At 38.7% G+C, this 15,777-nt stretch overlaps 1 protein-coding gene across 1 annotated transcript; it reads right to left on the bottom strand.

The window, feature by feature from the left end:
* Nucleotides 1-602: 602 nt before the first annotated feature.
* On the bottom strand, nucleotides 603-10,399 carry LOC146328251 (von Willebrand factor A domain-containing protein 5A-like). Its single transcript, XM_084716281.1, has 16 exons — nucleotides 10,315-10,399; nucleotides 9,528-9,730; nucleotides 9,220-9,442; nucleotides 8,360-8,526; nucleotides 8,170-8,284; nucleotides 7,844-8,019; nucleotides 7,632-7,720; nucleotides 5,609-5,753; nucleotides 5,238-5,317; nucleotides 5,039-5,153; nucleotides 4,207-4,365; nucleotides 3,926-4,029; nucleotides 3,079-3,302; nucleotides 2,347-2,412; nucleotides 1,839-1,898; nucleotides 603-607 (listed from the first exon to the last, which is right to left on the bottom strand). The coding sequence occupies exons 1-16, from the start codon at nucleotides 10,358-10,360 to the stop codon at nucleotides 603-605; spliced, it is 1,977 nt and encodes a 658-aa protein (XP_084572407.1). The 5' UTR covers nucleotides 10,361-10,399.
* Between the last annotated feature and the right edge of the window lie 5,378 nt (nucleotides 10,400-15,777).

The raw sequence follows: 15,777 nt of genomic DNA on the forward strand, positions 1-15,777 counted from the left end.
TAAAATCTGAACGCAATTCCAAACACTTGATATCGACCATCTGCAGAACATGTCTGTCAGTTTTAGTTGTGTTTGAATGGAGACTTGTGGGGATAGAAGTTAATTGATTTAGCATGTTTTGCATATTTAGAAAAATAGAGGGTGACGGACTTTTTGAATTGACCATAGGTTTAATGCACTTTAATATGTTTAATATGTTTAATACTCCTGTGGTAAGTTTTATTAGGTGACAATATTGTGCAGGATCCTAAACAGTTACAAGGTTAAGTCACTGTCATCAATGACAGTAGTTCATTGGAGAAGAAGGATGGAAAATGCGTCATAAATATTGTCATTGCAAATTTCTTTGATATATCACCCATCCCTAATATTTAGAATATTTTTCACCATGGCTGTAGCATTTGTGTGAAGTGAAGCAAGTATTTCAACTTAACAAAAAAGTAGTTATAAAATAGAATTTAAAATATGTACAAGTTCTTTCAAGTATTCAAAATATCATATATCATATTTTTACACATAGACACAGTGAAATGTAGAGACACAAGTAAACAAAGTGAGGTAGAATGAAAACTATGAGCAATATTTTAGATGTTTTCTTTCCACTAGTCTGAAAGGTGCAGAGCAAACAGTTCAGTGAAAATAGAGTAAACTGTGAACAATGTGATACCTGTCCTGACATGCTGTAAATGATGGAACATGGCAGCCATGTGTGTCTACTTACAAGAACGGTCACAGTTAGAAACTGGGGATGCCATCTGATACTTTTTCTTTTTCATGAAAAAATTAGTTTTTTTCTTAGCAGCTGTTGAGAGAGCAGAGTAAAGACAGCCTGGTAAAGCTCATGCCTGTGTGCCACAGAACTCCTTGGTTGCCCCAACACTACAACTATTATCATCAAAAATACACACTGGGCATTTTGGTGCAATACTCCTTCATCATTATGATGACTACCCCACTATCACCTAGCTTATTCCTCTCAGTGCAGCACAGAGCTACTCTCATTAAAAACAACTTTCAGTCAGAGACACTTTCATCAAGAAATTCACCATTTATAGTAAATGGTTATATGATTAGATTTGGCTGTAAAGGCTCTGCTGTTTGGGACAAAAGTAAGACTAGTGTCACCCCCTCTCTCTACCCCCTCTACTCTTTAGCTGTCACTGTCAATAAAGGCAAAGAGGCCAAAAAATAATCAAAAATAAAATAAAATAGTATTACATCAGGACATTACATGAGAGGGAGTAAAGATAAATATCCACCAGTAGTCGTACAAGTCATACTACTGGTTACTGAGATTACTACAAGTTGTTAAAAGCACTACTTAAATATTTGTAGTGTTAAAAAATATAGGATATACGGACACGCATGTATCTATGCACACACACACACACACACACAGGTGCAAACACATATGACAGCTCAGCCTTCCTCACTTGCCACCCTAGGGAACTACACAAGTTGTCTATGCCAAAGACACAGCCTACTGTACGTACAAAATTTCACATTAAAGCTACACAAAAAAAATTGAGTGCAATTCTGGCAAATGGGTTGCAAACACTGTGACGGTAGCGTTCATGTTAAGTGGAGCGAGTATTTGAACTTTACATGTTTTATTGATCTCTGATAACACACTGTGATATTTTATGATTTATTATAGTAAATATATTACAGATTTGTCCTTTAAAATCTGTCTCAAGTCATTAAAAATACTGATTCAAATATTTATAGTGTAAAAAACATTAAATATGTTAAGGGGTTACACATGCATCAATGAACACACACACACACACAGGAGCAAATATATGACAGCTCAACCTTGTGTTCAGATTTTAACTTACCGGGCATGGGGGCAACACTTCGGGCCATTGGAGCGGACATTGATATCATCCTCCGCCCTCCTAGATTTAAAGAAAAGAATATGAGATCAAGACTTAACATGAGAGACTGAGCGTGACTGGGTTTATATGATAACATGAGTAAACTGTAAAAATCAACTGAACTGTTGGTTTCTGAGTTTATTACAATGACTTACATAGAGCAGCTATAAATTGTACTTATAGTGTATATACAAATAGCACTACTAGCACTGACTCACAACTTTATACAGCTGTATATAGGTGTCTCCCCCTGCCTCCTCCTCCCCAGACATGTTGACAATTGACAATAAAAAGTACTCATTAAAAGTACTACTTTAAATATGTATAGTGTAAAAAAAAATGAAAATATGTTAAGGGGACACACATGTATCTATGCACACACACACACACACACACACACACACACACACAGGTGCAGACATATGACAGCTCAACCTTGTGTTCCCCTCCCATTCAGGTTTTTACTTACCGCACTTTCGTAGAGCCCCGGAGGATGCCGCAGCAAACATCTTCATTGAACAGGCCATCATCAGGTCTTTGAGATTTAAAGAAAGGAGTATGAGGTCAAGACAGTAAACATAAAATATCAACTAAATAGCTGTTTTCTGAGATTATTAAAATGACTCACAACAAGCAGTTACAAGTAGTACTTAAAATATTCATGTCTTTTAAATATTCAAAATATCATATCATATGTGAAACTTTTTACATATAATGAACAGATGTGAAGAGGGCCGGCCCTCGTGGCCCTGAACAAGATTTTGTTTTTGGCCCCAAAACACTTCCAGAACAACCACCATATCATACACACTGATCATAACTGAATGAAAACACTCACACTGTACTTGTTGTTCATGTTACTTATCGACAACATCTAAGCTACATTTTGCTTTTGAATAAATTAAACTGAACATAGCCACAGTATTTTTAACATACTAAGACAGGAAAAATAAAAATAAAGATTTGTGATCATTAAAAACAAGTAAATTGAGGGAATACCTGGAATACTGAGTGATGAAACTGATTTATTGCAAAGATATAGAAAATAAAAACCCAGCAGGCTCTTTTTAGACTCATGTTGCGCATCAAAGGATTAATGTTAAAGCAGTACATCATCATGCTTCTCAACACAATCACTCATAGTCAGCTATAGTATCTCTTAAGTAGAGGGTGACTTTATTTTTTTTAAAATAACACTTACGGGGTGTTGGAACGTTTCTGCGCACCAGAGGTCCTTGAATCACTGTGCCTTCCCCTTTGTGGACAGCAATGAAGGCAGTGAACGCACTGCTCACTCCTGATTGGACACTGACCTCCACCACCTTCTTCTTCTTCACTTCTCCATCTTGCCGTCCTCTGTGCTCCCTCTCCTCCATCTCCAGGGAGCGGATCAGAGTCTGAGCAGCCAACCTGTGGACAGTTAATCTGCAGACAGACACAGATCTGTCAGTAACTCTACTAACTGTCCTACCAATTATTTCTATTCGTCTGTTTTCCATACCAGCATTTAGGATCATAGCGAACTGGAGCATTGAACTATGGCTATTTCACATAGGGCTAACTCTACCAATATTTTTTCCCAGGTGGGCAAAGTCATGATCCGTCCTACTCTGTTTCTGATAGGTTAGTAGTCGTTGGCTTCATTGGTTGGGTTTAAGGTTCATGAAGAGTGATTGGTTAGGATTAAGATAAGAATAACAGGATAAGCTAATCAGAGACAAGAAGAGTGGGTCATAACTTTGCCCTCCTGGAAAAATGGTATCTGCAGCTCCAGTTCAAATGCAGTGCCTAATGAATAATGAATGAATTAATCTTTTTTTCAAGATAAAACTTCATATTTTAGAGTGAGGTGTTGTGACCAGTCCACAGCTGTGTTATGATCTGCTGTTTAATCAGCATGATCTTTATATGCTACACCTGTCAGATGACAAAATTTGAGAGAGTGGCAAGTTTCTCATCCCTTGATACTGTTTCATTTAATTTTACCCCAGTAATTAAATTAAACTCAACCTTTTTAAGGTCACAAATCAATGCATAACATGTTTTACCCAGTGTCCTCTGCAGGTTTGAGACTGAAGCGAAGCTGGTTCTGAGAGGGACGACCTGCCAGGCTGTACTTCACCGTCACACAGCCCTCTGCTTTCTCTGAACTCTGAGAAAGCATCACAATGCAGTAAACCATGTTTTGTTACTGTAAAGGCATACCAGATGGGAAATATATATATACACATATACATATATATATATATATACATATGAAGTTTATTTTATATAACTAAATGAAATGAGAGTTGAGAGTTATTTCACTATGAGATGGCACTGCACCTACCTGTCCAGTGAGCTGGGCATAAACTAGTGACCTCTGACCCTGGAAAAGTGTTGTGATTGGTGGAGAGAGGACAGTGACGGAGACGCTCTTTGGCAAATCCCATGTAACTGAGATGTCCTCTACAGATGGCTGCAGAGCAAATCGCAGCGACTGCATCACCTGAGGATTAAAAATATACAAAATATACAGACTGTTGGGAGAGGCGCTGGGTTTTTACCAACTAATCAGGAACCATGTTATCTGTGCAAATGTGTTGCTGTATTTGATAGAGTTTTTCCAAAATGTCATTCCCATATACATTTCCTGAAACTACAGCTTAATTTCTCAAAACTCTTAACACAAAAAGTCAAAAGTCAATGCTCCAAAAATATCTTGCAAAATTAAACATTACACTCAAAATCATGTCATCATGTCATATGTTTTGCCTTCAAGAGGCCATGTGACATGGCTCTTCCTCTTGCTCTCATTCTTCCTCTTCCTCTCTGTTCTCTATATTGCTCTATTTCTCCCCGGCACAATAGAGTTCACTTTATGCTCTGACACATGATTGGAGTGTTTTGCCAATGAGTTTGCACAGGTGAGACTTGAATGGTAATAAGGATGTGACATTTTGAAGGCCAGTGTTTTCCAGATATGCAAAAAGATGTGATTTGTACTTAGACTTTTGCAAAAATGGGATTTAGAATTTCTATTTGAATGAAACAAAAGTTAAGCTGTCTTGGAGTCTTGTTTCTGATACATGAGCTTGCTTAGACTTGAGTTCCAGTTTTTGTGTGTATGCATTTTATACAAACCGTAAAGAACGTTCTTTTAGATTAATCAAATGTCTTACTTTGGGTTGCATCCTATCAGTCCCTGTGATGAACTGAGCGTGACCTTTTCCTTCTTTGGCCAACCCGCTGATAAGAGCAGAGCTGGCCCCTTCTCCAATCCCAAAAGAGAAACACCTACAATACAGTAGTTTCGTTTTAAAAAACATGGATCATATTCTGGGAATTGTGTGGGTGTTTGTTGTGTTTCTGTCTTGTCACCTGTGAGAGGCTGAATTCTTCTTCACCAGATCGATAACTTCTTTGGTGTTTCCTACTTCTCCATCAGTAAAGACAAAAACCTAGGGAGGAGAGTTTACACATCACTCTGAGTTACATAACATCATAGTCAGAAACATGGAGCATGTGTTGTCAGTCATCCAAATCATTCTCTGAAAGCTGTGTCAGATTACTGTTTCAGTAACAGAAGTGTGAAGAACAAGATGAACAATCACCTGTTAGTTCAGACCAATCAAGGAGTTTAAACACAGAACAATAGGACGGTCTGTATTGATGACTGAAAGGTACGGCACTGTTACCAGCATATCTGTAAAACCTGTTTAACATGTTGTGAGTGTTTGTGTGTGTTTTACTTGTCTAGGTTGATTGGGAATGCAGGGCTGGCTGTAAATATGTTTGAGGGGCTTCAGGATCTCTGTTCCTCCCAAATCAGCATCCATCTCCCCAACTTTCTTCAGAGCCTTTTCCATGGTCTTCTGGCTGTACTCCACACTCTTACTGCCATCACACAAATACATGAACTCATGCACAAATGCACACATACAGTGTCGTGCAAGTTCACACTTAAAAAGAGCTACCTCAAACTTCAGTTCACATGAACTAGTTCAGTTTTATAGTCAATAATTTTTAATCTTCTAAGTTCACAGTTCCAAAAATGAAATAAAGTTCATGTTCATTTCTTTATTTAAAAAAATAATAATAATGATTTTAGAGGAGTCGATATACTGACATTTTACTGAATGGTGTTCAGTATTTATGTCTTTGTAAATTGAATGACCAAATTACTTCTATCTTTAGTTATTAACAACAATTTAAACATGTTTTGACACTACAGCAGACAGCAAACACCAGCATATTGTTGAGCGCATTTAATGAAGGCCATTCTTGTAGCGCACACATACATGTAAGGACACTGACACTGTGGACGTCGCCTGGCTTGAGCATCCGGCCCTCTTCTAATGACCCTTCACTAAGCCCCACCCTACTGTTGCTATGCTAAACTTTCCATTCTCGCACTGCACATAGGCAGCTTACAGTGATAATGCTGACAGATTAAAATTGGGAGTAACTGCTGAGACACAAGTACTTTGAAAGAAGTAAAGAGAGGCAGCTTCTCTTTGTAGTTTTGGGTGGGTTTTGTCAGCTAAAATTATGAATCTCACAAGCAGATTCTGTAAGTGTAGCTAGGTCATGCAAGCTAATACTAACGATTAAACTACTGATTCAGCTGAGAAGTCCGTCTCCAGCTAGCTTACATCATAGCAAACACTGGTCAGATGGTGAAATACGAGATGAATATGCATATGACAGATGAGTGAAATACACTCATTAACCTCAGAAAAGGAAGCACATCAGTGATCAGATCAGTGCAGCGGGCCATGAGACTCTCACTAACTGCCTCAGTAAGAGAGCTGAGATAAAAGCTAAGCTAACCCAGTTTATGCAGCAGCTGTGGCACACACTGACTCTGCACCAGCCCACATCCTCTTCCTCAAACTCCCCACAAAACAAATCCCGATGTAACCCCAATGAGTAAGAAATGAGTTTAGCAAATGCGTGGGTATCTGACACAAGTTTGGCTGCAGGTAAAATTGTTGCAGCTAATAAGTTACCGATAGTTAGCCAGACATGCTAACAATAGAAGCTTTAGAGCCAATAACAACAAAGTTTGACACATTCCCCACATGTGTGCTTGTGTTTTACATTTTTGAAACACTAAAGAAAAGATGCAACCCTCCGAACTCACTAGAGCATCAGTCTTCTTCGAGCCCCCTGCACACTGCTTCAACATGCAGAAAAACACAAAGTTTGGCAGGTTTGCTGTTCCCTAGTTACACTTGCTAATATATTCCTGGAAAGTTGCTGTTTTTTGGTAGGGCTTAGTGATGGGTAAAGTGAGCAGTTTGACATGAAAAATGATGGCAGCGTTCTAATTTTGTGTTTTCAGTGAATGCAGAGAAACAGAGAGACAGGTGGTCAAGTGTTGACGTGATATAAAAACTTTCTTTGTTTATTCTGTGGTTTAGCAGTCAATATGAACTACACTGCAGACTGGAGTCTCTGTTAGCAGTGACAGACAGATCCAGATAGTTTTATGCACTCAACTGATGAACTGGACGTGGGTCACATCTAAACACCACTATAGACCATTTTCTAACCTACAAAGAATTCAGTCTTTACGTTGATCACCCACAGCTGCACACTATCTTTTTCCCATCATCTGTCTCTCTGTCTCTCTCTGTCTCTCTCGCTCTCTCTCTCTCTTTCTCGCTCTCTCTCTCTCTCCCTCTGACCTCAAATCCTAGAAATTCCCATGATTATCAGTAAAAACAGGAACTAATCTGTTGGCCTGAGTCACACGAGTGAGTGACTTACGGAAAGATGTGTTCATAGCTGGACCCAAAACTGTAGATGTTGAAAAAACAGCCCATTGGTAAGCTCTTCAAAAGGAGAAGCAGAGTATCCTTAAGGGAAGAGAGAAAATAGTGATGGCCACTGTGTGAGAAGGACACTATGAATACTTTTATGACACACACTATGAATAATAAACTGAAAAATGATGTGATGGTATTACACATGATGAATACCCTGGCACTGCTGATGCGAGTCTGATGACTCTGACTGCTGTTCATAATTAATTCCATACTTCCAGATCGATCCAATAAGAACACAAACTCTCCACATGAGGCGACTGAAGACATCACAGCCTGAGGAAACTCAGGGTACAGGCTCAGCATCACCACTGGATCACCCATCAGAGTGCCTGAAACACAGAGGAGAGACAGAAACAGGACCACAAATCTGACTTTTACCATTTATTCCAACACATTTTACTCATTTAATTAAGCTGGAGAATAATTATTTTTTTAGTTGCACAGTAACGACTTCACTAAGTCACTCGTCACTCACTCACCAGGTTTGGCAGAGGCCTGTCCTGCTTCCACCACAGCAGTCGGCTGGTGGGCGTCTTTGTAATAAATCAGCAGTTCAACATCTCTGTCAAACTTGTGCCCTGCAGCCAACTTGACCTGAAGTTCACAAAACATACTTATAAATATTAAGAAAATGATCAATCACATCAGACACATTAGCGCTCTACCTACTGTGGCCTGGGTCTGCTCTGTATTGAGGTACTGGAGAGGATCCAGTGGACAGTTGGACTCCACTTTAGAGACTGGACGAGGAGAGGACACTCGGGCAGAGAAAGACAGACTGTACGGCACCAGAGAGGCTGGAACTGAGGTCACCTGGACACTCCCACCTTCACTACCTCCACTTCCTGTGAATAAGTTAGAAATGCTATAATAAAAGAGCATGAAATTACATTTAAGGAGCAGTGACACAGTAGAAGGAAGAAAATGTCTAACCTAAGTAAAGGAGAACAGTGAACAGTTTGAATTAAAATGCAATAAAAGTATACATGATCTGCCATGTCAGGGAATTAAACACGCATAAACTCAGAAACAGATACAGTATTACTATTTCTATTTCTATTACTAGTTTCTCAGTATTTTAAGATTATTTGAGATACTAAGTCATTACATATTGCACGCTATTTAGTATGTCATTATATAGACATCTGACTGACTTACAGTCAGCCTTAACAAGTGAGGGAAAAAAAGACTTAAAATAAAATCATCCTTAACCCTTAAGTTCAAATATTTCAATGTACTTAAAATGATTTTTTTATTTGATGACCTTGCTGCATTTATCCTTTGTGCACTCAAAAAATTGACAGCACTGTAAGCCTTGTCCCTAATATGTTGAATTTCCAGGTCTGGACCAAACTGCCTGTCTGACTAACATTTAAATCACATTTTTTTAAAAAGCAGCTCTTGGAGGTCAAGTGTTTTGGTGTCCACTGACTTATGACTGTTGCAATAAAACCCTTTGTATGGACAGGTGTGTTTGCAAAGTTCCTGGTTTCAGTTCCTGATTAAAAACTGTTGGCTGGTTTTCCTACCCTGAGGTTGGTAGCGAGGGTTGAGCACAGCAGGCAGACAAAACCTCAGCCCGTCATCAGCCTGCACAGCCAGCTCAGTGACATACTCCAGCCTGATGGAGGCGCTCTCTCCTGGAGGCAGACTGCCCACACTCAGAGAGAATATATCTGGACTCTCCTCGCTCTCCTCCAACAGGAAGGCCTGCTGACCGGAGCTCAAAGCATCATCATACTCCTCACGAGCCTGCAGTACAGAGAGCACATGTAAGTAGTTTTCATTGTGTTTTTAAGCTCCATTGTATTGAGAAAATGTTTACTGTCCAGCTCACCTCCTGTTTCTCCTTCACTTCAGCTACAATCTGTGTCTGTCCAATGGTAGCACTGAAATGACAGACAGCAGCATCTCCAGGCAGAGGGAAGACAAAAACAGCCTCTAGTGGTTTGTCCTCCTTGTTCTCGTAGTTCAGAGTGGAGACCACTGTAGCCACATGGTCCCTCACCTCCACCTCCACCTCCACGCTCTTCAGAGGAACTGACCAAGAGACAGAAGGAAACACAGTGAACACAGACTGTGTAAAAAAAAAAAAAAAAAAAAAAAAAACTTCCGTTTGCTTTGTGGGTGTTGATGTTAAAAAAATAATATAATACAAAATGATGGTTCCTGACTGGTAAATTTTGATCTTTCTTAATCATTAATTGACTTTTTCTTTAATTCAATTTTAAAGCTGTTTGGAAAAGCCACTTCTTGTCACAGTGAGGCCCAAACACAGTCTTTTGCAGTAACAAATATCAGTGCACACAAGCAACATATTCACACACACAATCATTCTTACATATGTAAAGAAATCAACAACAAGAGCTAATTAAGAGACTACAGTAGGAAAACAAAATATACAGGAACAGAATCAAACTTTGACAATTATACTAATGTTCCTTGTATATTGCTGAGAGCTGTTTAGTTACTGCAAATTAATGCAGTAATAGTAATCAACCATTATAAGGTAGTGTACAAGTCAGTCCTATCTGAGATTTTGTGGTTATGAAGAAAAGTTAGGAAATCCACTTTTTGCACAAGCAAAACATAATCTACAAATACGTTTTCTTAGAGCTCTGTACCTGGTTCCTTATTGGCAGTGAGGAGACCGCAGTGATTCATCATCATGCCTGTACAACAGGTTACAATGTCGAGGTTATGGTATAAAATAAAGTAAAAAGTAAAAGAAATTAAATTCATGTCACAGCAAAGCAACCACTGGCCATATTATGAAACTGCCAGTGTATGTTAATTTTAATTTCCTAAAACACAAGTTTAAATATCTGAATTTAAGAACAGTGTGATTTAATAATTCATAACATGATTCATGTCGTTTTAATTAATCACAGTATGGCATGTCTGTGCTCTAAATTTATAGTTATTACAAATCTGGTGAAAGTTTAGTGCTTCAGTGACCTGATACTACTTTGAACAACGACATTTATTGTGTATTGTAATATCTTGCCTCCATTGACACAATTGTTAACCACTTTTGAGGCATCCTTGCAAAAAATGTGTTTATGTATACATTCTATATTCTGTATAAGGAATATCATTTACGCCCTAATGTCTGCATCAGAATCAGACCCAAAAAATATTACAATACTTAAATATTATCAGATTATATTACTTTCTAACTTAGCATGGAAACAGTGCCTCAGATTACCCGAAACATGTGTGAAGAAAGTCTCACCTGTGCAGGAAGCGTCCGGTGATGGATACGGAGGGCGGCTGGTCGTGCAGCTGATAAGCAGTCAAACCTGAACCACGCCTCCACCTGGAGTTTCCTGGTCCAGGGTCTGAACTTTTCCCCAAACCCAGTACTCACTGCCACGGAATGCTGCTCGGCAAGTCACGCCTACAGCTGTGGAGGGCGTACCTATAACCACTTCTTGACAGTTAAAAAAAAACTATGACATAACCAGGAATTAAGTTCTGAGTTCATGGATGCAGTATTTCAAAATAAAATCAAGAGGCTGCGCACGCAGCCCGAAAACGAAACAAAAAAAACACAGAACCTGACAGCTGCTGAGATTCTTTTCAGTGACTATTTTCCCCCAAAATCCCGAAAATTTACCCTATTTTTTCCAATTTAATATTTAATGACGCTGTACGTGACGGCACGTGATGCGCGTCACATACCGTGCAGCAGTGACGGTGCGTTTTAGCTTTAAAGGCTAAACGCAAAACAAACACCAGTTGCTGTTCTTTTAAAAATACAGACAGATGTCTGGCAGAGATACCTTTTCTCTCTGAGGATACAGAAGAGCAGCACGGTGTCTGTTGTGATTTGTACGTGGTTGACGAAGTGAAACTGGGTCATGAGAATCTGTCAGTATCAGTGCAGAAAAGAACTGTTTCTTTACCGCAAGATGAACAGGAAACATGCACAAACCTCACCTGCAGCTGCCTTCCAGTTAATGGAGAGGTTTCGTTGAATAGTTCGTCCGCAGGATTTTTCCTCTGCAGTTGAGTGAAGCTACGTACAGAGCACGTTTGTTTTTACCACTTCTTCCCTGTGGTGACCTCGTGGTCAGACCTCCCACTTATACTTTCACTTTCGGAATCACTCGTCACATCAATACAAACAGCCTTTGGGCTGCATTGAGACATACATATGTTTGTCTTGTATCTGAGTGTTTGTTGCTCTTTCACTTCTTAGCTTAAACAGGACTAATTGTTTTGATCTGGAGTACATTTACTGCAGTTATACTTATTCTTCGCTCCATCTGATTGTACTTTAACTCGGATATCATACCCTTCCTGCCCAGTGAAAACCAAGTGTATCCCCAGATGTGTTGAATGTGAATGTAATAAACTGAAGGATGCAGTGTTCCTTTATGGGTTGAGAAAATTCATTAAACTACCCAACAGTATATAAAGTCCTAACTGTAAACATCTACAGCAGTAAAATACAACATACACATTAATGCAACAGCAATCTGAAAAGGTCTGGGACGGTTATGATGTGTTGTGATCAATTATTTATTGTTTTTATAATAGGTCAGAGAGGCAACAATACAGTCACAAATGTGGCACAATGCAAGGCAGGATAAAATGGAACATTATAGTTTCTTTGCCTTCACATTTCCCTTGTTTCATTTCCCCGAGCCTATTCCACCCACACCCTCTAACCCTGGCATGGTGAAGCAAAGCAGTGGAGCTGCCAGTGTCAGTTACTTATTTGAACAGTTGATTAGGAAAAGACTGATTGCCAGCCACCTTGACAACTGACTGATCAAATGTTTTTCAATCAAAGATGTCAGGTATCTGTTAGCTTAAGCTTCTTACGTTTGAGAATTTGCTGCCTATCCTTGTAATCTATGATAACAAATGAAGAGTCTTTGAGCTTCAGACTGACACCTGGCACTGGCAGAGACATCTCCATAGACTCAAGGAAATTATGATAAACAGCCTCCACCATTATTTGCATTTTATAGACTGAACAGTTGATCAACCAATCAGCAAAATTATTGGCCCATCAATCAATAAAGAAAGAGAAAAAAATAATAACAATAATATTAACAACAGCAATTATTATCATTATTATTATCACTATCATTACCATTAATTGCAGCCCTATATGACAATATACACATGAACAAGAACAAACAAAAACAAAAACACACAAGAAAAGGAAGAAAATGAGAGAACAACAAAAAAAACAACAACAACAATAATAGATAAAGCAAGTAATAATAATAAAAAACTATAATTACATTAATTCTGTTTCAATCATCCCAACCCCATCCCTTTGCCAGCCAGGTATCCAATGACTATTATGGATGTAAACCAACAGCTTTCAAATGCAAATGTAAATTGCTTCCATCATCCTTGATGAAAGCCACAGAAATAGCTATGAGTATACATTAAGTATATGTATAAATACAAAGTCAGTAAAGGAAATGCGTAACATAGTATACATAATATACTGTATATGAATAACATTCCAAGCAGGTAAACAAGCAGCAAATACCTAACACAAATACCTAAACATAACACTGATTTTTTTCTAGACACTTTGACCAGCAAATAATATTCTATGTCTTAGCATAATGTAGAGCTGTAGAAAGCTCTAGCTGTGCAACATCTCTGTAAGAAGACAGCCATTCCCTCACGGCACCGACAGTGCATGTGGCAACTTCCAGTGACCAACTTCCATCCTTTTATCAGCCGTGAAACCAGCTAACAAGAGGCGTCTGTCATTTATATTGAGCCGTAAAGAAGAAGTGTCATTAAGTAATACCAAATGCTGAGAGTGAGGGGTGGCTTTCCCAGTAATACCAGACATAATGCTTGAAACGTTTTTCCAAAATCTATTAACTTCTGGGTACTTCCAAATCATATGAGGAAAAGTGTCAATGGTATTGTCTGGGCAAAAGTCAGAATATGGATTAATTCTGAGTTTTGTGTTGTAATCTTTGAGGTGTGGGATAAGATCTATGAAAAACTTTGTAATGATTCATTTGATGGTTTGGATTTCTGGATGACAGGGATATATTTGACCATATAATGGGCCAATCCAGATGTAAAAAGTAAAATCTTTCTTCCAACATCTAAATGGCAAACATTTATATGAGGCCATGTAAATTTCTAAAGGTCTGAGACAATACCATAGTCCAAAGGCAGACAGTGGTATCAAATGTGTTACCTTTGGTGTAAAGTATCAGGTGAAGGGGGTGGGTTTCCAAGTCAGTGCCAAATGGGACACCATGAGCTGCATACAACTGTAGACAGAAAAAAAAAAGAAGTGCCTGGTAGGTTACAGGACCTTTGTAAATCTAGGAATTCAGAGAGATCTTGTTGCCCTACAATGTCCTACAGAATATGAACACCTCACTTAACTTAACCATCTATCAAAAGAGTAATTATAGAAAATTGGAGACTGATGATAGAATTTAAAAGTTTTTGGACTTTATGCCACGCAGTAAAAAGGTGTGATATAATTGGACCAATGTCTCATTTCACACCCTTATGGGGCCTGTAAGAGTATATCAAATGTAGTTAATTATGTGGATATGTTAATTGACAACTGATGCCAGAACTTCACTGTACTGTGATGTTGCTCCTCTTTTCTGATTTCAAGACAAAATAAAAATGAAATGTCCACCCAGAAAGTATTTTTCACCAGTGTTCATGATCATGTACTAATTGTAAGATTGGCTGGTTTCATTGACACCAGAGTAAGTAAGTTAAGGTCTTGAAAAGAGGACATGTACTTGTGGAGTATTTTCACTGTGTAGCATTAGTATTTTGACTTGAGTAAAGGATCTGAATAATTCATCCAGCACTGGGTCCGGTCCGTAGCAGTTTATTATGCAGTTAAGAAGCAAACTAGTAAAACAACAGAGGAACACAGCTGAAAAATGCACCAAGCATTCACTTCATCTTCTTTTACTATTACAGCATTCATTCCAACAAACTGAAGTTCAACATTGTCACTAGTGTTGGCTAGCAACTAATGCCCTCCTTTGCACTGCCAGAAATGTGGGTAACTAGGGAGAGAGGAAGGGGTTGCAGTTGTAAAAAGAAGTGTTTTTTTTTATTTTGTGGGGAAAAGAGAGAGTGATGGATGGTGGGCAGGGGGGTAGGGAAGGCCTAAGCTGAGCAGCATGGCTGGTAATATATGCGGCTCTATTGTGGTGAATCAATGCACCGTGCAATAATGGGGGCTAAGGAGGGGCACAAGGCTGTAGGGGAGCTATGACGAGACGTCTTCTGCATCATGGTGTGCCCCGCTCATGAAGAAATGCACCCACTGTCAACCAGACTCTCCTCCAAGTTAAACAAAGTCCTTCTTCCACTCAAATCTTGGTTGTTATTTTGATCACTGAGGAACTGGCCGCAGACAGGAGCCCAAGGACAGACAAATGTGAAGACTCAATATTTTTTTTTTTGTACAGACAGGACTGATACCGTGTGCAGTTTCCTCTTCTGACAGGTTGTGGTGAAATGTCAACATTGTCATAAGAACGTACATGTGTGGTTCCTCTGCACAAATAGGACTGAAACGTCTGTGTCGTGTCTGAACACAATCTAAAAAGTCTACCAGGATGAACTGAGGTGAGGATACTTTTATTTTGTGTAGAAATTCTTAGATTATAAGTGCAGCTTTAAGCAAATGTTTGTAGTTCCTTGGTTATATACAAACTATAATTGAAAAATAAACAATATAACATGCACATTTTTTCACCCAAGTCATAATGAAAAATTGTTTTTGTTGTTGCACAACTGAGTAGAAATTATTGCACTGTGATGAAAGAGGAAGTTTATCGTAAAGTGGCACTCTAGATGATATACTGTACTGTTTGCTAATGGGTCAACTAAGCAAAATATGATGAGCACTTACTTAAAGTGAGCCACAGTAAACAAGCTATGTGTTAAAATTGTTAAAACATAATATTTGGTGTTCACTAATCACTCCTGCAGAATTAGTAAAAGGTGAAGTGCTGTACTCTCAATTTAAGAGACCACACCAGTTAAAACTGATTTGCTGAATGGAGGCTAGGAGAGTGGAGGGGACAGTTGTTTATAGGCCTTTGTTT

Source organism: Lutjanus erythropterus, chromosome 4 (genome assembly GCF_056507025.1).
Source record: "Lutjanus erythropterus isolate fLutEry1 chromosome 4, fLutEry1.hap2, whole genome shotgun sequence".
Classification (NCBI taxonomy): Eukaryota; Metazoa; Chordata; class Actinopteri; order Lutjaniformes; family Lutjanidae; genus Lutjanus; species Lutjanus erythropterus.

Bases quoted from the DNA above. Each gene is read 5' to 3' on its own strand.
- LOC146328251 (XM_084716281.1), bottom strand. From the start codon at position 10,360: ATGATGATGAATCACTGCGGTCTCCTCACTGCCAATAAGGAACCAG. The intron at 9,443-9,527 runs GTGAGCTGGACA...TCTGTACTGCAG, and splicing joins AAGTGAAGGAGAAACAGGAG to GCTCGTGAGGAGTATGATGA. The intron at 8,285-8,359 runs GTAGGTAGAGCG...TGTGAACTTCAG, and splicing joins CAGAGCAGACCCAGGCCACA to GTCAAGTTGGCTGCAGGGCA.